This window comes from Podarcis tiliguerta (genome assembly GCF_965153285.1).
Source record: "Podarcis tiliguerta genome assembly, chromosome: 14".
Lineage (NCBI taxonomy): Eukaryota > Metazoa > Chordata > Lepidosauria > Squamata > Lacertidae > Podarcis > Podarcis tiliguerta.
The window spans coordinates 27,844,919-27,868,184 of record NC_139547.1 but is presented as its reverse complement, the minus strand read 5'-3'; the positions used below and the strand labels follow the sequence as shown (position 1 = coordinate 27,868,184).

General features: G+C 49.3%; 1 protein-coding gene across 2 annotated transcripts in view; it reads right to left on the bottom strand.

Annotated features, from left to right (window-relative positions):
• ADAMTS7 (ADAM metallopeptidase with thrombospondin type 1 motif 7) overlaps positions 1-19,697 on the bottom strand; it is a 66,493-nt gene extending 46,796 nt beyond the window's left edge. The window contains exons 1-12 of one of the 2 annotated variants that reach the window (XM_083411786.1): positions 19,510-19,697; positions 16,777-17,138; positions 15,064-15,262; positions 13,317-13,504; positions 11,810-11,893; positions 9,798-9,922; positions 8,664-8,813; positions 7,525-7,668; positions 4,889-5,033; positions 3,793-3,885; positions 2,242-2,387; positions 993-1,162 (exon numbers count right to left, since the gene is read on the bottom strand). In XM_083411786.1, coding sequence (XP_083267912.1) covers positions 993-1,162; positions 2,242-2,387; positions 3,793-3,885; positions 4,889-5,033; positions 7,525-7,668; positions 8,664-8,813; positions 9,798-9,922; positions 11,810-11,893; positions 13,317-13,504; positions 15,064-15,262; positions 16,777-17,138; positions 19,510-19,576 — 1,873 coding nt within the window. In that variant the 5' untranslated portion in view covers positions 19,577-19,697. Of the gene's footprint in view, positions 1-992; positions 1,163-2,241; positions 2,388-3,792; positions 3,886-4,888; positions 5,034-7,524; positions 7,669-8,663; positions 8,814-9,797; positions 9,923-11,809; positions 11,894-13,316; positions 13,505-15,063; positions 15,263-16,776; positions 17,166-19,509 lie in introns of both variants that reach the window. The other variant, XM_083411785.1, reaches the window with a different exon arrangement.
• Positions 19,698-23,266: the final 3,569 nt, after the last annotated feature.

The window sequence follows — 23,266 nt, the reverse complement described above, 5'->3', positions numbered from 1 at the left end:
ATATATAAATAATACTTCTATAAATAAACACACATTTATCTGAGCTAAGGCAGGCGCTGACTCTGATGAGATCTTGGCACCTCCTTGAGACTTTCTTGTCCACACAAGCATTTTCTGGCTGCTTAAGTTTTTAGCTTAGTGTGTGCATAGCTACAGTATGGATTTTGATTTATTACATTTCATACCCCACTTTTTTCCTCCAAGGAGATTACGATGGTGTTCATGGTTCCCCCCTCCTCGTTTAATCCCCACAACAACCCTGCGAGGTAGGTTAGGCTGAGAGGCAGTGACTGGCCTAAGGTCACCCAGTCAGTTTCTTGTATGTGTGGGGATTTGAACCCGAGTCTCTCAGCTCCTAGCCTGATAATGATCCAACAGCAACACCACCCCTCTCACACACAAAACCACGAATATAATCTTATTGAGGTTATAAGTAGATTAATTTGTGTGTGTGTTTGAACTGCATTGCTATTGCCCAGAGGAACAGCAGCGTGGTGCAGTGGTTAGAGTGCCGAAACAGGAATTGGGAGACCCGGGTTCAAATCCCCTCACTGCTAAGAAGCTCACTGGGTGACCTTGGGCTGGCAACTTCCTCTCTGCCTAACCTACCTCACAGAGTTGTTGTGGAGATTGAAAGGGGGGCAGGCAACTGTATAGGCCACCTTGAGCTCCTTGGAGGAAAAGTGGAATAGAAATGCTGCAAATAAGTAAACAAATAAATGTTTTAAATAACCGCAGCAGTAATCGTATAAATTCAGCAGTAGTCAGAGTACTGGACTGGGGCCTAGGAGACCAGGACTTATATCTGCCATGAATCTAACTGGTGGCCTTGGGCCAGTTGCTACCTCCCTCAGTCTAGACTACCTGCCAGGGTCGCTGTGTGAGTGAAATGCAGAAAACCATGTATACCTCATTTTGGAGGAAAGGTGGAATACCAATACATGCATATATGCATAAATACATCTTTGAGAGAGAGAGAGAGGTGGACTCACTGTTATTAGGGAGTGGGGTCCATTTGTACAGCTTCCCCTTGTAGGCTCTGCCATTGAAGCGGCTGCATTGGAGTTGGCGGAAAGAGGGTCCGTCGGAGGGGCAGGGCTTGGTGTTGCAAACCCTGAAGCGCTTCCTCTCCCCCAGGCAATACTTCCCACCGTACTTTGGTCTGAGGTTGGACAGAAAGACCGACGAACACCCACATTAGGAAGAACTATCTGACCATAACAGCTGTTTGACGGCGGAACATAAGACCTTGGAAAGCAGGGGGCTCTCCTTCATTGGAGGGTCTTAAGCAGAGGTTGGATGGCCAGGGAGAAAGGGAACCGCATTTCTCCTTCTCTCATTATGCTAGAACTCATGGACATCCAAGGAAGCTGAATGCTGGAAGATTCAGGCCCGATCAAAGAAAAGTCCTTCACGCAGCACACAGAATGGGTGCAGCCAGGGGGCAGGGGAGGCAGCTGCCCCCCCCATCAAGTAAATAAATAAAAATACTCAACTGAAAGTAGAAATAATCAGAATACAGTGGTGCCTCGGGTTACATACGCTTCAGGTTACATTCACTTCAGGTTACAGACTCCGCTAACCCAGAAATATTCCCTCAGGTTAAGAACGTTGCTTCAGGATGAGAACAGAAATCGTGCTCCGGCGGCGTGGCAGCAGCAGGAGGCCCCATTAGCTAAAGTGGTGGTTCAGCTTAAGAACAGTTTCAGGTTAAGAACGGACCTCTGGAACAAATTAAGTACTTAACCCAAGGTACCACTGTATCTGAAACTGAAATGCTCGCTGATGATGTTGTGGCACATGAAAGGTACTCCCTGATGTTAATTTTTAAATTTAACTTCCTAGTTTTCAAATGACTGAAGATTTCGAAAGGTTTTTTCTGAGCATTTGCGCTCAAAAGAAGGTAATTTAAAACAACAGTTGTCAAGACATTTCATTCCAAATCTGCTAGACAGAGACAGACAGAGGATGAGGACAGGTGGGTGTCCTACTCCCCCCCCCCCGGGCCGGGCAACATAAATCCTGGCTACACCCATGGGGCATAGTTAACCTATGGAACTCCATCCCACCGGAGGCAGTGATGGCCACCAACTTGGATGGCTTTCAAAGAGCATTAGACAAATTCATAGGCAGGATGCTGGACTAGAAGTGTCACTAGCCTGATCCAGCCAACGCTCTTCTCATGTTCTCATATGCCCCCCTCGTTCGCCCCCACTGCAAGCAGAACAGTCGGTCACTTACGTGGGGCTGTTGCACTGCCGCTCTGCGTTCTGCACGCCCGCCCCACAAGTCCGAGAACAGGCTGCCCAGGAACTCCAGGCCGCCCAGCCTCCGTTGATGGACTCGGGGCGGTATCCCATGTGGACACATTCCCCATTGAAGCACCACTGTGGAGGAAGGGAAGACGGAGGAGTACATCAGATGAGGCTGGCCTGTACATCCAGGCTCAGGCAAAGCCTTCTTCCAACCTGGTACCATCCAGATGTTTTGGACTACATCTCTAAACTCTAACAACTGTAGCAGAACTTCAATACCTTGGAAATCATATAAATAGACGTGTGTGTGTGTGTGTGTGTGTATGAGGAACATTCTGGGCTTCATGTTTGGGGAGTTATTTTAGAAAACCCACAGGCAATATCTGAAAACGCAAGCCTGAAGCAGGCAGTTTGATCATTTTCCCTTGAACGGTCTTCCTAATTAAGTACAACGTTTTCTCCACAAACCAGCAGAGCATGACTCACAAATTTTCTTTAACTCGTGACAGCTTTAAAAGAGGGGAAATTATGTCCTAAAAGCCTCACGACCAGAACAAATGGCATGATCCGAACCTAGAAGCTAATAGTAGAATAAAACCATTATCGTAGCCTAGAGAGCACTTTTTACGAGGTGACTCATAAACCAAATTAATAAAATAGATGTAATAAACATTATGTCCAAATGAAAGGTTGTAGAGCGGTGAGTGAGCTCTCAAGTTTGCAAAAGTCTTCATCAGGCTGGAAGCTTTTTTAAAAATAAGAAGAAGAAGAAGAAGAAGGAGAAGGAGAAGAGGGGGTTGCAGAAAAAAGGATTTTGTGGATTTTGTAAAAGCAGCCTCTCAGCCTGCAGTTTGGGATATTTTTAAGGCAGAATTGGGAGAGGGCCCTGACAGATTTAATGAAGGCAGCCTGTGGCTGGTGTGTGAACATCTCAGGTTGCACCCAAGGCCAGCGGGAGGAAGAAACTTGAGATGCTCTCCTTTAAAAAAATAAAAACAATAAAGCCAAGAGTAATTTGGGTTCCATCTCCAGCTCTAATTGGAACACACTTTCTTTGCAGTGGAAAGAAAGGAAAGAGTGGCTGTCTGTATATGCTGAGCAAGAGTGCATTTCATAGAGCCAAGTAGAAGCCAAATTCGGCAGTGGGAACACAAAAAGCTCCCTTAAACCAGGTCTGACCACGCATCTATCTAGCTCAGCATTGTCTGCACTGAGGGCTTATTCACACACACCTTTTGCCCTGCACTTTTCAGGCACAGCTCTGCACTTTAAAGTTCCATATCAGAGTGCTCTGTTTTTTTCCGCCCTGGAGTTTTCCCTGTGAAAACCTGCCCTTTAAAGCAGAAATGGTGAGGTGCTTCGGCACAGAGCTTTAAAGTAGCATGGACCATGCCTGGAAAGCGTGGAGGAAAGTAAAATCTCCTTAAGTTGCAATAACAGAGGTAGCCTGTGCTCACTACCCAGTGAGCTTCATGGCTGAGTGAGGATTTGAACCCAGCTCCTAGTCCAGAGGAGCATGCGTTTGCAGGGGAATTACTTTGCCTTCGTCGCATTTGGTGCCATCGACCGCTGCATCCAGCTTGGAGTGACACGTGTTCCCCACAGAGCACCACAGCGTGCTGCAGACACTCTGTAAGACGAGACAAAAAAAGAGAGGTGAGGCGTTTTCTCTCCTTATGGGTGGAATGAGCCCCACACTGCCCTACAGAAGAGAAAAGGGGAGAAGCTCCCACTTATTCCTTTCTCATCTCCATATCCGGGCACTGCAGTTTTCCTGCCAATGTGGCCCCCAACACTCTGGATTCTTTTTGACAGTCTTGTGCGAACCAAAGACCAATTTGAAAGGAGCACACTAAGAAAGGCACTGAAATTGGCATTCTTTACAAACCACCATCAATGTATAGATGGTGCTTGATAAAGTAAAGGCAGGCGAAAATGGACAGGTCCCCGTTCCAAGGACATTACAATCTAAGTCAGCCTTCCCCAATCGGGTGCCCTCTAGATGTTTTGGACTACAACTTCCATCAGCCCCAACACAGCGTGACTGAGACCGATGGGAACTGTAGTCCAAAAAAGTCTGGAGGGTGCAAGGTTGGCCTAAACTTTCATGGTGTGGGAGACTAGAAAGGGAAAGGTAAGCATACAGCAGAAAGTGGGGGAAGAGGAATGGAGGAAATGCTTGTGTGGTGTAGTGGTTAGAGCACCAGACTCAGACCTGGGAGGCCAGGATTTGAATCCCCCACTGGGTTATGGAGCTCACTGGGTGACCTTGGAAAGTGGTGAGCTCTCCTTCATTGGCAGTTTTTATACAGAGGTCAGATGGCCATCTGTCAAGGATTCTTTAGCTCTGATTCCTGCACTGCAGAGGGTTGGACTAGATGACCTTTGGGGACCCTTCCATCTTTACGGTTGTGTGATTCAATGGTCACAGTACTGGCTCTACCAGGGGTGAAAATGCAGGAGCTGCTTACCCAAATCTTGGCTGAACTGGCCTCCTCTCCACTGAAGTTTCCTTCTGGAGAGGGTTTCTCGGATGAGATTAGACCCCACCCCACCTGCCCCTACCCTGTTTAGAATTTGATGCTGCATCCAAAATAACTGGGGAGCCCCGCAAGGCTCCAGCCCCTCCTTACATCCATATCTTCACAGTAGGTGGAGTAGGCACCATACTGGAGCCGGCACTGGTGGCTGACATCGTAGAGGACTCCTGGAGGGATGGAGGGGAAGTCGATCACATCTTTGGCCGGTGGGTCGTCCAGGCAGAGCCCCCAGCCCCGGCTGTGGAGAGAAAGACCCAAATAAAAGGGGTGAACACAAAGCCATGGGTTGCTGAATTAGCCAAAGGCCTGGGAGAAGGGGAATTGTTTTCACCTGGTACCTAAAGATATGTAACAAAGGCTTTATAGGACAAAACCAGCACTTTGAATTGGGCCTGGAAACAAATTGGCAGCCAGTGCAGCTGGGCCAGGATCGGTGCAATATGCTCAAAACTGTCTTGCCCAAGTGAGCAACCAGGCGACCAAATTCTGCACCAGCTGAAGTTTCCCAACAGTCTTCAGAGGCAGCCACACATATAACATGTTGAAGTACAGTGGTACCTCGGGTTACATACGCTTTAAGTTACAGACTCCACTAACCCAGAAATAGTACCTCGGGTTAAGAACTTTGCTTCAGGATGAGAACAGAAATCGGGCTCCGGCAGCGCGGCGGCAGTGGGAGGCCCCATTAGCTAAAGTGGTGCTTCAGGTTAAGAACAGTTTCAGGTTAAGAACAGACCTCTGGGACCAATTAAGTACTTAACCTGAGGTACCACTGTAATCTAACCTAGGTTACCAGGACATTGATGACAGAAGTTAGGCTATCGCTGTCTGGATAGGGCAGAGTTGGGCCACCAGCTGAAGCTGATGGAAGGTACTACACACCATCAAAGCCACCTGAATTTCCAGCTTGGCTTGAGCCCCAGGACCTCTTATCTGACACAATGGCCTCTGCAAGCAGACCTGGAGCCTTTAGGCAGGTTTGCACCTCATTCCCAAGTGAGCCCAAGGCAAGGCTCATTCACTGCCCTGGAGCCATGGGCCTGAAATCTGGGCTAAGGTGCTGGTTGCTTGCTCTGTCCCAAGAAATAGCAAGAAAAGGACTGACAAGCAGCTGGACTGCAGCTGCTGCCCTCACAACCTCTGTGGTTCTTTTCTACAAGAGCCAAAGCGGGGAAGAGCAGCTGGGCCAAGCAGGAGCTGACAGACAGACCCCCAATCCCCAGGCGCTTGGCTTAAGTGCCCTGGGGGGAGGCAGGAATTGGCAGCAAGGAGGCGTTAAAAATAAACAATGCCGGAGGAAAGAATTTGGCACAACTTTTCCAAGAGGACCAGTCTCATCTGGGACAGGGCTGGAGTCCACACTAGAAGCACAGGGCCAAGGCAGAGCCAAGCCCCTCCTTGATCAAGGCTTTAAATGTTTATCTCTCATTCATGTAACCCACACACTGTTCGATTCTGAGTGTCGACCCACATACGGCCACCCAGTGATGCAGTGTTATGCGACCCCCGAGTCAAAGAGATAAATAACTATTCAACCTTTAGAAGACACCTGAAGGCAGCTCTGTATAGGGAAGGTTTTTTAAAAAATGTTTAATTGTTTTATTATGTTTTTATATCTGTTGGAAGCCACCCAGTGTGGCTGGGGCAACTCAGTCTGATGGGTAGGGTATAAAAAGTAAAAAATACTATTGTTATTGTTGTTATTATTGAATAGGACGTCCTTATTTTCATCAGATAAATGTTGGAGGATATGGGATCAGGGTGAGGGGCAAATTTCTGCAGTGGGGTCCCTGCTTCAAGCCACCCAAGAACTGCCTCATCAGCATGAAAAGGAAACTTTTCAGCCACTGTGTGCTTCAAAGTTAAGCATTGAGAACCACGAAAAGACAGGTGGGCCTTCCGTTTCAAGAGAGTGGGCTGCAAGTTCTCCTACCTACCATGAAACTTCAATGAAAACACAACTGAAGTCACCTGAAAGAAGATCTTGAAGCTCCCCAAATAATTTGCCCATGCAAATGCACAGAAAATAGTAGATCCAAGTCTATTTTTCCCAGCCAGAACTTGCCAGAACTCAGATCCAGCACCTCTGAAGAGGGCACCATTGCCATTATAAGAGAACAAGGGAGGTGTTCATGGTGAGTCCCTTTTTCTAGAAACATAGCACTGAGCAGAACTACCTGAAAGGCAACGCACGGAGATCTGCCCTGGTCATTGCAATGCATCTTTAATTATTATTATTGTATGCTTATGGGATTATTGCATAATCTTCAAAACAGCATAGGTGTGAACGGGCACAGGTGTGACTACCATTTGCAGTGTGCCTTTCCTGCAGAAGTCCACGGCTTGTGACTCAGTCGGTAGAGCACTAGACTCTTGGTCTCAGAGTTGAGGGTTCAAGCCCCACGTTAGGCAAGAGTCCTTAGACTAGAGGACCCTTGCGGTCTGTTCCAACTCTACAATTTTATGATTCTATGGCTCATAATTCAAAAACCACCAAAAGCCTAAAGGGGCACTGACTGCAGGAGCCCTCTCTGCTGACGTCAGCACCCGAGGAGGTCTGTAGGGAAGGAGACGATTTTTCAGGTATTTGGGGCTTAAGTCGCTTCATTGACCCAAATGCCCCAATGCCTTGCCCCACCCCTCCAACACACACAGAGTGAACAGCGAGCCCTGCATCACAGCCACGGCTATCGAGAGCTATGCCAATGGTAATGGCCCCCCAGACTTACTCGAGGAAGCGGGTGATGTACTCCCTGCTGCAGTGGGACCAGGTGAGTGGCGAGGTGTCGTACAGGAGCTGTGGAGACATGATGAAAGGTCTTTTCCCAACTGGCTCACAGTCATTGCCGCTTCCGTCATGCTGAATCCCAAAACTGTAAGAGCACAGCCCCGCAAAGGGGGAGGTGAGCCACGCGCCCAGATACACGACCGCAAAGGAGCTTCAAGGGGGCACCCCAAGATCCGGGACGGAAGCCAAATTTGCATCCACACACCCCGGGGCGGGAGTCTTCCCTCCCCGAGCCTTTGAGGGATCAGTCTTGACCGACCGAGTGCTCTCCAGAGGGGTTGAGACTACAATACCCATCAGCCCCAGCCAGCAGGGTCATGTGACACTGGGGCCATGCTGTCTGTGGGAAGAGGGAGGTAGTAGACTCTAAATCAGGGGTCGGCAAGGTTTACCGGCCATGGGCTGGATCACTTCCACGGAGATTGTCCGTGGGCCGGACTGGCGCAGCATGACGCCGGAAATTGCTTCTGCGCATGTCCACGGCGCCAGAAATTGCTTCTGCGCATGTCCAGATGCTGAAAATCACACCTGCACAGAAGCGCTTTTCGGTGTCTAGACGCGATTTCCAGTTTCTGTGCGTGTGCAGACGCAATTTCTGGCGCCGCTCAGCAAGTCCCCGCGCTGCACCAGTTTAGTGCAGCACGTGGGGGACTCGCCGAGCAGGCAGCTTGGTTCAGGGGCGGTTCGTGGGCCAGTAAAACGGTCTTTGTGGGCCGCATCCAGCCCGCGGACCGCATGTTGCCGACCCCTGCTCTAAATGCAGCATTCCCTGACCTGGTGACCTCCAGATGTTTTGGACTACAACTCCCATCAGCCCCAGCTCAAGCCCTCAAGCAGGATCTGAGCACAAGAGCCCTTTCTCCTCCTGTGTTTCGCAGCAACTGGCATTCAAAAGCATTGCTGCCTCCAACTGTGGAGGCAAAGCATGGGCATTGTGGCTAATAGCCATCAATAGTCCTCCACAAATTTGTCAAACCCATTTTTTAAAGCATCTAGATTGGTGGCCATCACTTTATCCTGTGGGAGGGAGTTCCACAGTTTAGCTATGCATTGTGTGATCGAGTGCTGCCCCTCCAGTACCTGTGTCCAAGTTCGTGAGCCACAGTGAAGGCCAAAGGGAGCCCCGTGTCCTCGTTGATGTTGCAGCTCCTGTGAGGCTGGCACATGCCGGAGACGTGAGACAGGCCGAGAGTCTCACAGGGACGGTTCATGGCGGCACAGAGGTCTTTCCTTCCCCAGGCAGGCAGGAAACACACACAGGAGGAAAAAGAGGCAGCAATCAGCCTGGTGTGTTTGCATAAAGGGCTGTGCAGAGGTTCTATCACATCCGCTGTTAATTGCATATTCATTCCAATCTGGGTAGATAACAGTCAGTGTAATGTAGCTGTTAGACCTGGGAGATCAGGGTTCGAATCCCCACTTGGCCAGGAAGCTCACTGGGTGACTTTGGTTCAATCCCTCCCCCTCAGCCGAAAGTATGTGGGAGGGTACTTGAATTGATAATGGAAGAATTAACACACTGCTTGTGTACTGTTTACTGCATATGAAACTTAATGTACCACTGGACAAGTTACTGTAGCTATATGTTGTTTTTGTATTTACATGAAAACCAATAAAAATTATTTGGAGGGGGTGGGGTGGGGAAGACGAGCAGGAGAACCAATAATGATGATGATAATAATAATAATAATTTATTATCATCATCATCATCATCATCATCATTTATACCCCGCCCATCTGGCTGGGCTTCCCCAGCCACTCTGGGCAGCTTCCAACAAAATATTAAAATATTAAAAGATGCTATATATATGTAAGAAATAAAACAAACAAACCTGGTGCCCTCCAGATGTTCATAGAATTGTGGAGTTGGAAGGCACCCCAAGGGTCATCTAGTCCAACCCCCTAAAATGCAGGAATCCTGCCCACACCCATTCCTGGGTGGGCTTGAACCACCAACCTTCTGGTTAACAGCCAGATGCACGGACCCAATGCACCACACAGGCTCCATGTTGCATGATGCCTCCAGCTCTCTTTACCACCCCAATCGCTGGCTCTGCCAGCTGGGACCGAAGGGATCTAGAAACCTACGACATCAGTGGGCAACCACATGGGATGCCCTTGTTCGTAGCGCATGGACCTACCACTCAGAGACCTAAGAAAATGTTGGGCGGTTTATAAATGCCTTCAAAGAAATGAGCCTGAGCAGAGCTATACCTTGTGAGCAGGACAGCCACGTCGTGGTGCAGCGGATGGTCGTCCCCCTTCACATTGATGGCCTTCTGCCATTTGCAGAAACTCCTCAAAGTGTTGTCTGCGTGGTGAGTGATTTTCAGGTCGTCCTACAGAAATGGAGATGAGATACTTTGGTCCAACCCCACCTGTGCCCAGTTCTGGGCATCACTATTTAAGAAGGATGTTGACCAGCTGTAAGATTTTGCAGAAGAAGAGGACCAGGATGATCAAGGGCCTGGAAGTCAAGCCTTATGAGAAACAGTTGAGGGAGAAGGGTATGTTTAGTCTGGAGAAGAAGAGACTGAGAGGAGGTACGATAGCCATCTTCCAATACCGGAAGGGCTGCCCGCCACATGGAAGATGGAGCAAGTTCTGCTGCTCCAGAGGGGAAGACTGGAACCAATGGATTCAAACGACAAGAAAGGAGATTCTGACTAAATATTAGGATAAAATATACGTTAGCAAAAGTGGAACAGACTCCCTCGGAAGGTGGTGGACTCTCTCCATCAGTGGGGGTTTTTAAGCAGAGGTTGGCTGGCCATCTGTCAGGGATCCTTTAGCTGTGACTCCTGCACTGCAGAGTGTTGGTTTACATGACCCTTGAGTCCCTTTCAGCTCTTCAATTCTATGATTCTATGCTTTGCGCTGTATTCCTGTTTAGCATTCCATCAAGACACACTTTGGGGGCATTCCCATTACTCTGTGTCCTCCACAGAGGTAAAGGTAAAGGGACCCCTGACCATTATGTCCAGTCGTGGCCGACTCTGGGGTTGCGGCACTCATCTCGCTTTATTGGCCGAGGGAGCCGGCGTTTGTCTGCAGACAGCTTCCAGGTCATGTGGTCAGCATGACTAAGCCGCTTCTGGCGAACCAGAGCAACGCACAGAAACGCCGTTTACCTTCCCTATTTATCTACTTGCACTTTGACGTGCTTTCGAACTGCTCGATTGGCAGGAGCAGGGACCGAGCAACAGGAGCTCACCCCGTTGCGGAGATTCGAACCGCCGACCTTCTGATTGGCAAGTCCTAGGCTTTGTGGTTTAACCCACAGTTCCACCTGTGTCCCAGCACTCTGTGTCCTCCACCTTATTATTTACAAAGCTCCTAATAGGGTCAGATACTAAACAGGCCTTTGCCAAGCAGCTGCACTCTCCAGACATTTTGGACTATGATTTCCAGCAGCTCCGGCCAGCGTTTCAAGAGATCCTGGGCCTCGTGTATCTCATCACTGATGTGCCTATTAGTGTCATTGCCCTGAGCATCATCTCTTGCCATTGGTCCAGCCCTGCCTTGAAGATTCCCCCTCCCCAATAATTGCATGCATAAGCACGCAATACAAGCACATAACATCTCCTCCCAACACACCCCAGCAGCCTAATCTGCACAGAAATGCACACACCCATAGACAAATTAGAAGACTGGTGCATGAAGGACCCTCACCGCTGCAAACCACCACCTTTCTAGAAACACTTCCTGCCTTTCACAGAGGCAGCGCTAGGCTGAAAGGGGAACCTGAAAAAGCCACTGAAATTGCTATGTGGCCTGCAGGTTGTGCAGAGAGGCACCTAAATTCCCAGAGGCCTGTTCAACCTAATTGCAGAAAGTTGCTCCTATATCCTGTGATGTGCTGGCAGGAACAGAAGGTGTACTAGCTAACCTCAGAATCATAGAATTGTAGAGACAAGAGGGACCCAAACGGTCATCTAGTCCTACCCCCTGCAATGTAGAATTCACAGCTAAATGCTTCTGTTATTATTATATTTCTTTATATACCACATTTTCCCCAGACCAGAACTCAAGGCAGCTTACACAAATAAAAAACGATGCAGATAAAATGCAAAAAGCTAAAAGCGTATAGAATGCAATTGTTAAAAAGTAATTAAACTAATATAATAATAATAATAATAATAATAATAATAACAACAACAAACACCTGAATCAATTAAAATACAGATAATGAAAACAGCACAGCAGTATTAAAAGCCTCTTTGTACCTCTTCTTCTTCCAGGAAGATAAGGCGCACAATGGAAACATGGATAGGGTTCCCAATGCTGGCATCGTGGAACATTCCGGCCACCTGCGCCAAAGGAGAAACAGAGCTGATGAAGGCTCAGGGGGCGGAGGGTGGGAAGACCCCGCTATCACCACACTCCCTTTGTAACTCGCACTCATTCATTGGATTTATATCCCACCTTTTTCTCCAAGCAATACATGCTTCTCCCCCTCCTCATTCAAACCCCTGTGAGGTAGGCTGGACTGAGAAAGGCAGTGGCCGGCCCAAGGTCACCCAGTTAGCTTCATAGCCAAGTGGGGAATTGAACCCTGGTCTCTGAGGTCTTAGTCTGGCATTCTACCCACCATGCTACACTTGGTCCTCAGAAGATCAAGGCTGGTGTTCAACGCAAGTCCTCCTCAGAGCAGACCCACTGAAGCTGATGAACCCGACATAGGGCTCATCCATGCTTCCGTCTGCCCCACTGCTTGCCTCTGGGGAAAGCGGCAGTTTGGCGCTGAATTGGAATAAACAGCAATAGGATTTTGCACAGATTGCCTTTTCTTCTGATTTAGAGTTAAGAAGTGATAAAAATCTCACACACAGTTACAGTCGTACCTTGGAAGTCGAACGGAATCTATTCCGGAAGTCTGTTCGACTTCCAAAACGTTCAGAAACCAAAGCATGGCTTCTGATTGGTTGCAGGAAGCTCCTGAAGCCAATCGGAAGCTCCAGAAGCCCCATTGGACATTCAGCTTCCAAAAGAACGTTCGAAAACCAGAACACTCCGGGTTTCGATTGTTTGATCGTTCGGGAGCCAATTTGTTCAGGAGCCAAGGTGTTTGAGATCCAAGGTACGACCGTACCTATAAAAATGTTACATTAATATGAATGTTACTAATATATAGAAATCAGTATCAATTCATTTTTCTTCTGACACACTCTCCCTCACAGTCTCTGGGTTCTCGCCCAAGGTCCAACAAACTCTCAGTTCACCCACAAAAGTCTCACAACAGCAGAGATCACCCTAGTCTCTCACTCTAGACCTGTTACTATCTTCTTTAGTGGGTTCTGCAAACCACTACAGTGGACGCTCGGGTTGTGAATGTGATCTGTGCGGGAGGCACGTTCGCAACCCACAGCGTTCGCAACCCTCAGTGCCGTGTCTGTGCATGTGTGGGTTGCGATTTGGCTCTTCTGCACATACGCAAAGCGCGATTTAGCGCATCTGCGCATGCGCCGAAACCCGGAAGTAACCTGTTCTGGTACTTCCAGGTTCGTTGTGGTGCACAACCCGAAAATGCACAACCTGAAGCATCTGTAAGCCAGGTTATGACTGTATTCTGAATAATCCTTTTTATGGGGTAGGGGGCATTAGGGATGAGTTTATGGGACCAAAGAGGAATTGGCCTGGAAAAGTTTGGGAACCACTGGTCTAGTGCACTGAACAGCTTTCCCCACCCAGCGCAAAGACTGGTTCTCTCTCTCCCACCCCTGAAGGACTCACCATGTTCATGACCGTCAGGACGTACTTCTCGACGTTCTCGCTGCCATGATACTTGACCATCTTGGTGTCGGCCACCACCAGGGTCTCCACCCACTTCTCCTTGCTGACAGAGCGCTGCTTGATCCGCCGCTTCCTCCGCCGCTTCTCCTCCCACTTCTCTCTCTGCTTCTCAGAGGTCTCGAGGCTTTCTTGGAGGTTGAGAGGAGAAGATGAGAGGATGCCTGGGACCCTCTGCTGCTCTGCAAGCTGGTCAGCCTTGAAGCATCTGGGTCCCTTCAACAGGGGTATGGGTCCATCTGTGCCCTACAGATGTGGTTGGACTCCATCTCCCACCACCACTCATGACCACTGAGGGCAGCAGGCTTGGGAAGGCTGATGTCACTCAAGGATGGGGAACCTGAAGTTCTCCAGATGTTCTTCAGCTTCCTCTCCTAACACTGCCAAGTGACCATGCTGGTTTGGACTGGTAGAAGCTGATGTCCAACAGGCTTCCAACCCCTGGATCTATACCATCTTCCCACTCAAATAATGGGATCCAACATATCTCTTTCCTTTGCCACAAGGATGCATGCCCACCACCCAACTTTGATTCTTCAGGCAAGTTTTTGCTGTAGTCCAGGGGTGGGAAAACTTTGGCTCTCCAGATGTTACTGAACTACAACTTTCAGTAACCAGCATAGTCCAACTGCAGGGGCAATGGGAGTTGTAGTTCAGAAAAGCTTCTGAAATCATGTTTTGAATGGCAGGGGGAATCCTAATAGCAACAGGGGCAAATTCTCACCCCCAAGCGAGGCTGCCTTCAGGTGGAAAGTGTTTACTGTAGGGGAACAGTATCCGTGGCTAATCAGTGTCTCGACTCGAAGTGAAATCTACACGTCAGACCCTTCCAGGCAAGGTGGGAGGCCCAAAGTGCAATCAAAACCCACCGAGAACATCCCCCAATTTGCTCCAGAGGCTTTTTTTCCCCAGTGGCAACATAGATGGAGATTTTTAGGAGCTGCATGGCATGAAGAAAACCTTGCCCTTTGGGGAATGCCCAGTCAGGGCTGCACCATCTCGCACACAATCCCCGCTCTCTCTTCCAGCCTTTGAACTGCGGTCACGGTCAATTAGACAGCTGGAAAGCGAACTTTGGAAACAACTCCCCTGCAAAAATGCAGAAAATGCTCTTCTGAATTGTGTCCAAAAGATTTTGGACAGCCTTCCCCAAGCTGGTGCCCTCCAGATGTTTTGGACTACAACCCCCACCTGCCCCAGCCAGCACAAACATATTTTCCCCACATTTTTTTTGCAGGCACATTGCTTCTAAAGTTCTCTTTTCATCCATGCTGGCTGGGGCTGATGAGAGTGTAGTCCAAACATCTGGAAGGTACCAGGTTGGGGAAGTCTGTATTTAGAGCTCAAAAGGTCAAAACCAGCCCTGGTCTGCTTAGCTGAGCCACAGCTGAAAACATGTCCCCAGTAATTTCCATTAAGAAGCATGGATACAACATTTCTCTGGATGAAAAGTCCCCCGCTACAGACTTGATTCTGCTTTTCTCACCCACGACTGCTGTTCACATTGACACGTACATTCATGTGAGCAGCATTCATGCCGTTAATGTCACATCTAGGGGACATATAATGTGAATTTTCAAATAACAAAGTCAGCATGCAATCTCAGGGAGGAAAGTAAGCAAGCTAACACATTAGGAAGCTTCCTTCAGCCAACAAATCATTTGTGAACCAGGAGGGGGGGGGGAGTTACCTTGGACCCCGCACATCCTGACACCGGCAGACTGCTTCCTGTCTTGTTTCGTGCTCACGACCGAAATAAACTCTTCGGCTTCATAATCTGGGACGTGGCGTCTATATATCCTGTGGGGATGGGCCGCCTTCTCCCTGGAGTTGCTCTCAGGCAGTGGCTCAATAAAGAAGTCTTCATTAGCCAGCCGGAAGACTCCTTTCTGGAGACGACAAGAGTCATCATCACTACGGTACATCAGTTTCCAAGTCTTAAGAGTTTGCAGATGTGGTTGCAAATAACATAAGAACATAAGAAGAGCCTGCTGGATGAAGCCAATGACCTATCTAGTCCAGGAACCTGTTACATAATAAATAAATAAACCTGACTATAATAAAACCTTTCAGGATTGGGCCATCACTGAGAGTGGAATGAGACTCCCAACATCAGTGGTCTTAGAATCTCATTTATGTGGCACATGATCTCATCTGCAAAGCTTTCCAGGGCACGGCATGCAGGAGGCTTGTTTGTTTCCTTTAATCACAATATCTAAGAATAAAACATTCCTTTTTAAAAAAAAAGGAAAAAGAACCTGAAAAGGAGACGAGACTTATAATTACCTTTACTCGTGCCGAACAACAATCGCCAAACCAGATGTTGTACAAAAGCATAACAAAAGAGGATGTTGCACTGAAGGTCAGCAGCATTTATAACTTGCCATTAAGGAAGTTTCCAACTCTACAATGCATCAAAGCCACCAGGTCAGTTTCTAAGTCAGGCTTCCCCAACTTGGTGCCCTCCAGGTGTCTTGGACTACAACTCCCATCAGTCCCAGTCATGATGAGAACACAGCCATGCTGGCTGGGGCTAATGATGTTGAGTTGATGGGAGTTGTGGTTCAAAACACCTGGAAGGCACCAGGTTGGTGAAGGCATTAGAATCACAGAATCATAGAATTTTAGAGTTGGAAGGGACCCCAAGGGTCATCTAGTCCAACCCTCTACAGTGCAGAAATCTCAGCTAAAGCATCCTTGACAGCTGGCCATCCAACCTCTGCTTATAAACCTCCAAGGAAGGAGAGTCCACAACCTCCAGAGGGAGACTGTTCCACTGCCAAACAGCTCTTACTGTCAGAAGGTTTCCCCTATGTTTGGTTGGACTCTCCTTTCTTGTAACTTGAGCCATTGGTTCAACACCTGCCCTCTAGTGTAGGAGAAAACAGCCCTTGAGATATTTGAAGATGGCTATTGCAGGGGATGGCTATTGCAGGGGGTAGGCACGCGGGTGGCGCTGTGGGTTAAACCACTGAACCTAAGGCTTGCCGATCAGAAGGTCGGTGGTTCGAATCCCTGCGATGGGGTGAGCTCCCGTTGCTCGGTCCCTGCTCCTGCCAACATAGCAGTGTGAAAGCACGTCAAAGTGCAAGTAGATAAATAGGTACCACTCTGGCGGGAAGGTAAACAGCGTTTCCGTGTGTTGCTCTGGTTCGCCAGAAGCGGCTTAGTCATGCTGGCCACATGACCCGGAAACTGTACGCCAGCTCCCTCGGCCACTAAAGCGAAATGAGAGCCGCAACCCCAGAGTCGGCCGCAACTGGACCTAATGGTCAGCGGTCCCTTTACCTTTACCTTTATTGCAGGGGGTTGGACTAGATGACCCACTGGGTCCCTTGCAACTCTGCAATTCTACGATCTGATGGTTCTCCGTCTTAAGATGCAAAGAGTCCATGATGCTTACCAGCCCATCACAGGTGCTTAGAGCAGCCAATCCACTTTCTTGTTCCTGGTTCTGAACGGACCCGATCATATGACACAAGTTCTGCTTGTAAGCTTGGATCTTGGCGTGGGCGATGCCTCCAAAGCGTCTCTCACTGACGAAGCCGGGAGCCAGGAGGCGGCTGTTCAGGCTCAGGTTGAACATCAGCTCCTGCCCTCGGTGGTACAGCTTGTAGAAAGCAAGCGGGCGATTCCTCGAGGAGATGGCCCTTTTGTACAGCGAGCGGTAGGACAGGTTGTAAGAGAGGAAAAAGCCTCGCTCGTCCACCTTGACGGGGTGAACGACGTCATAGCCAGGATCTTGTGCGTCGGCAGATCCAACCCCTGCGGGAAATACTTTGGAATGATCATCTGGAAAGAGGAAGGGCCATTTCCTCAAAGGCGGCAACAAGGCACCTTCCAGGTGTTTTAGACCAGAAGCCGGTCAGCAATAACTCACAAGGCGTCAGTGAACTCTTTATTCAAAGAAACAACCCAGCTCAGTCCTATTTAGCACTGAAACTCTTCCCAGCAGATCTTGCCCCAATGAGGCAGTTGTGAGGCCAGTGTTAGAAACGGAGATATAAAAGCTAGGAGCCAAGTGGCACCTTAAACCTGAGTTATGGTCGCCGCAAGGATATGCCTAGGCACATTTTTTCCTACAAGGTTATAAAGCTGAAGGAAGATGTGATGGACTCGTCAGCAGGGTCACGCCAAGGTGCCAAAGGCACAGCACACCTTCTTGTCCGGCGATGGCATTCGAGGCTGATGGAGAAGGAACAGTCAGGGAGTCTGACTGTCAGGAGCCTTCTATGCCCCCTTAACATTGGGGTCCCTTGCCCAGAGATTTTGAGAGGCCCCTGGAGTTGGCACAACAGACCCTTAAGGTCCCTTCCAGCTCTAAAGTTTTATTGTTCTACTAAGCTGGAATTGAAGAGTCGGACACGACTAAATGACTAAACAACAACAAGCGGCAACCTGTGATTTCCAAAGCTTTATCACCTAAGCTCTGGCTGGCAGACAGAACCTGAGAGTGCAGGTAGACAAATCTCCAGTTTCCTCCGCTCTGTCCTCCTAAGGCCAAGAGCGGGAGGTGATCCTGACTGCTGGGTCAGGCCAAAGGGGGCCCAACTAGTCCAGCATCCTGTTCTCTCAGTGGCCAACCAGGTGCCCCAAGGCAAACCCCTCAAGTGGGACCTGAGAACAACAACACTCTCCCCTCCTGCAGGTTCCAGTCTCTGGCGTTCAACATCATGCTGCCTGAGCTGGTATATACTTTAGCCCTTGTGGCCAGTAACTATTGAAAGCGCTATCTTTCATGAATGTCTTTCCACCTTTTTTAAGGACTTCTAGCCATGATGCCTGGGTGGCGCTGTGGGTTAAACCACAGAGCCTAGGACTTGCCGATCAGAAGGTCAGTGGTTCGAATCCCTGCAACGGGGTGAGCTCCCGTTGCTTGGTCCCTGCTCCTGCCAACCTAGCAGTTCGAAAGCACATCAAAGTGCAGGAAGGTAAATGGCGTTTCCATGCGCTGCTCTAGTTCGCCAGAAGCGGCTTAGTCATGCTGGCCACATGACCTGGAAGCTTTGCGCCTGCTCCCTTGGCCAGTAAAGCAAGATGAGCGCCACAACCCCAGAGTTGTCCACGACTGGACTTAATGGTCAGGGGTCCCTCTACCTTTACCTTTTTAGCCATGGTGCCTATACCACCTGCGGGAAATTGCAGGTGGGCAGAGTGCTCTTGCACTCAGGTGCTGCTCGCGGGGTTTCCCTTTGGGGCATCTGGTTGGCCACTGTGAGAACGAGGTGCAGAACTAGATGGGCCAGTGGTCTGATCCTGCAGCCAGGCTCTTCCTTCTGTTTTAAAAGCCATTGGTTTGACTTCGGGAACCCTGGAAGTGCACTCCATTGTCTCTCGAGACATAGGGATGCCAGCCGAAAGCCATCCAACTTGGTGGCTGTCACTGCCTCCTGCGGGAGTGAATCTCACAATTTAACTCTGCACTGCGTGAAGATCTCCTTTCTTTTCACTGTCCTGAATCTTCCAACATTCAGCATCACTGGGTGACCGTGAGTTCCAATGTTAGAAGGCGGGGAGAAAACTTTTCTCTATCCACTTTCTCGATTGGGACTCCAGAAAAGCTGAGATAGATCCCTCCTTTCTTCGGAGAAGGCCCAGCGGGTTCTACAAAGGAGCACACCGCCCCCCTTGAATAAAAACAGGCTGCCGGATGCCAGGAGGAGGAGGAGGAGAGCCTCCCAGCTCCCCACCACCACCGCCACAATCTTGCCACAAATATTTCCAAGGAAACAATAGAATTGGTGGGGGACGCTGCTCCAAGCAGCCTTTTGCCCAGATTCAGTCCACAAACATCGAAAGCACCCACTGAAGTCTAGATGGCAGGCAGTGATCTTTTCAAAGGAATGCATAGAAGTTTGTTGTTGCTGCTGCTGCAAGAAGCTGCAACTTGAGCCGGGACCCCCGACTTGCCCCCGCCCCGCCATCCCCCGATTTGGCACCGTCTCCTCCAGCACCTTTGCCTCCGCCGGCCCTTCTTGAAAAGGCACTCTGTGCATGCTCCGAGCACCCTGGCTTTGCATCCCTCCCCATGCAATAGGAACTATTCCCTGCCAGGAGCCGGGGGCTGCAGGCGAAGCCTCCAAGAGAAAAAGCAGGCGGCACAGTCCGACCCCCCACCCCGCTCCGCGGCACCCACCTGGCTTCTCGGTGCCGCCCCCCCGGCGGGCTAGGAGGGCGGCCACCAGGAGCAGCGGGAGGGCCATGCTGGGCAGGCGGCGGCGGCGGCGGCCGGGGGGCGTCCTCAGGCTGCTGGCGGGGGGCGCCCGGCCGCCTGCTCCTCCATGCCCGCGGCTCCCGGCTTCGCGCCCTGGCCGGAGGCAGCAGCTGCACGACGCGAACGCGCTCGCCGCCGCCGCTTCTCCTGCCCCCACGGCGGGCAGCCTGGCCGGCGGGACAGCCCTGCGACGCCGCCTGCTGGAGACCGGCCGGAACTGCGCCGCCGCGTGGCAGAAGCGCGGTCTTTCAGCTCCGCTGCAGCCAGCGTCGCCCCTTGACCTTGTCGCTGTCCATCAGCTGGGAACCCACCTTGCAGGGATGTTGTGCAGGTAAAGTGGAGAGGGAGGAGAACCACGCACGTCGCTGGCTTGGAGGAAGGGGCGGCGGGGAAGAATGCTTCTTCCCATAATAAATATTATTTTTGTTATTACTTTTGTTAATCTATTTTTTGCCCACCTATTTTCCCAGGGCGGGTTAAAGCATATTTTTAAACTTTTTAATAAAAGAACACAACTTCCATGCATAAAAATAGGGTGCGTCCTTGAAACATACAACTTGACTTTGACAGGTGTGCATCTTCTCCAAATGCTGTATAATGAAGGCGCCAGATGTCCCACTGCTGGGAGGGAGTTCCATACCTTAGGGGACTCCACGGAGAAGGCCCTCTACTGGGCTGCCAACCCCCCCCCCCCACTGCCAAGTCTCTGAGGGCATAAGAAGACCAAAAGGAGCCCCTCTGCCACTTTCAGTACTGCAGACAGTCTGTGGGGAAGCAGGGCGGTCTCCCAGATATTTAGGGCTTACTGGGAGCAGTTAGAAGGTTCTTGATTTAAAGTTGTGCAATTCCAGGTCTTGCCTTTCTGACCATGGAGATCCATTGAGCTTTGGTGGCGCTGTGGGTAAAACCTCAGCGCCTAGGACTTGCCGATCGCATGGTCGGCGGTTCGAATCCCCGCGGCGGGGTGAGCTCCCGTCGTTCGGTCCCAGCTCCTGCCCACCTAGCAGTTCGAAAGCACCCTTAAGTGCAAGTAGATAAATAGGTACCACTTTGTAGCAGGAAGGTAAACAGCGTTTCCGTGTGCTGCTGTGGTGCCAGTTCGCCGGAGCAGCATCGTCACGCTGGCCACGTGACCCGGAAGTGTCTGCGGACAGCGCTGGCTCCCGGCCTCTAGAGTGAGATGAGCACACAACCCTAGAGTCTGTCAAGACTGGCCCGTACGGGCAGGGGTACCTTTACCTTTACCTAAAGCACAATTCCTGTTTCCCTGTCCAGGCAGAGGTGACCCAACAGGCCAACCAAGGCCATCTCAGTGCCAGAAAAGGGCCTGAAGCCAGACTGAAATGGATCTGGTTAATCTGCCTCATACATCCTATAGTTTTGTTTTTCAGTAATGTTTAATCTGAATGCATCTTGCCTTTCAGTCCTCCAAGACAGTTTATGTAAGATAATGCACAATTTGAATATCCCATAGAAATAACTAGCATTAGATTGGAACTTGATAGGAATCAGCCTTCAATAAACTGCTGCTCTCCAGATGTTTTGGACTACAACTCCCACTGTCCAGCTGTGCTAAAAGGGCTGGTGGGTGTTGCAGACCAACACACCTGGAGAGTCTCAGATTGGGGAAGACTGCCTGACATGCCAAACTATAGCTGGGGAAGCTTACCTATGGTTTGGCCCAATGTCTGAACTGATCAAGCATGCTTTGCAGCAACAATCAGATACAGACACCATGGCTTGCACTAAATAGGATACGGCACAATGCCTGGCTTGACAAACAGGTATCTGTGGCTCAGTGGGTCAGTATGTCTAACTGTTAACCAGAAGGTTGGAGGTTCGAGGCCACCCAGGGACGGCTGTGGGTGGGATTCCTACATTGCAGGGGTTGGACTAGATGGCCCTTGGGGTATATTTCAACTCTACAATTCTATGAAACCATAACTATGGCTGCAGCTTTGCCTCCAGAGACGGAGGTGCAATGGAAACAGGGAGTGCTGAGCATGTGGAACACCAACGCAGTCAGCAGTGATAAACTGTGGTTTGCCTGTCCATTCGGAAGCTGGAAACACTTGGGTATTGTGTCCATTTATTTAAATCAGTCTCACACACTGCTCTGAGTTCCCAAAGGCACCTGGATTACTTTATTCTATTGGAAATAGAACTCCTGGCCTGATCTGGGAAGGCAGTTTCAATGTTCTCACAGGCTATCCTTCCCCGCTCATTGAGCCCATTATATATTATTTCCTGCTTACAGAGTCCATCATTGAGCCCTGTCTTGGAACAAGGGTGCCATCTGGTGGGAAAAGGGAGAGGCTACCATTTGTAGTCAGTGTCACAATGGAAATATGAAAGCCAGCTGCTCTGTTCAAGGTTGCATCACAACACCCTACCTTTTCCCCATTTGCCATACTGAGAAGGAAGCAGGCAGATTGCATGCCTCTCTATGTGCAAGGACTCCTCACAGACTTGGTGCCTGGAATGGGAAGGGAATCCTATAGACCTGACAAGAAATCCTCAGCATGGGACATTTATCTCCACTGCCTCAGCACCCCTGGGGCAGAATGTGATCCCTGCCCCTTTGCCTTTCCCCCTCTAGGTGGCAGCATCAGAACCAGCACTATGGACAGCTCCAAGTGGGGTGGGTTGGGTGGGTGGGAGTTCTGAAGTCCCATTCTGCCTAGTTGTTTTTTTAACTTATTTTTTACTTGCTTTTCAGCTGAAAAAACCTCTCAGAGCAATGTACAAGGCTGCTTGCTGGCTTGAAGCCTAAAAGTCATGACACGAAAGGGAAAGGGGTTGGGAGGGAGGAGGAAAAAAGCAAGCTCAGGAACGTGTTTTTTTAGTTGCAGAGTTATTGCAACCACAAGACTTGGAATGATGAAATTTGGAGAGGAAGATGATAGTGGTGTTTCTGCTGCGCTGGTGGGGTGGCCCTGTAGTCCCACCTCCCTTTCTCTGCTAAAGCATGATTGAAAGGCTGCAGTTGTGGGTAGGGCTTTCTGAGGCTAGTCTTTCTCCTGACTGGCAGATCCAATGATGGAGGAAAAGGGCTTTTTAAAAAAAAAATGTTTATTAGAGGTTTGGAAATTACAGAAAAAAGAAAAAGAAAGAAAAGGAAACAATACATTACAGTTACAATAAAAAAACACACTACAACAGTACAAAAAGAAAAAAAGAGAAAAATGGGGGAAAAATACATTAAACACACGCATCCAATATTCCATATCTTTACCTTTCATTAACTTGGTTCATCGACCTCCTCACACCTCCCTTTTTTGTATTCTATTTCAATTAACTATTTCAGCAAATTCTTTCCATCTTACCCAATTTTTGTTCTATAATTTATCTTAACAATCTAACCTTAAATTTTTCATTTTATCCCGTTATCAATCCACTTTTACTTAAGTCTTTATTACATTTCTGCTAAAACCATATAACTTCATTCCAGTATCCTTCTAACATTCATTAATTTTACAATGTTTTTGTAGATAGGCTTTAAATTTTTTCCAATCTTCTTCCACCGACTCTTCTCCCTGGTCTCGGATTCTGCCAGCCATTTCCGCCAGTTCCATGTAATCCATCAACTTCATCTGCCATTCTTCCCTGGTGGGTAGATCTTGTGTCTTCCAATACTTTGCGATAAGTATTCTTGCTGCTGTTGTGGCATACATAGAGA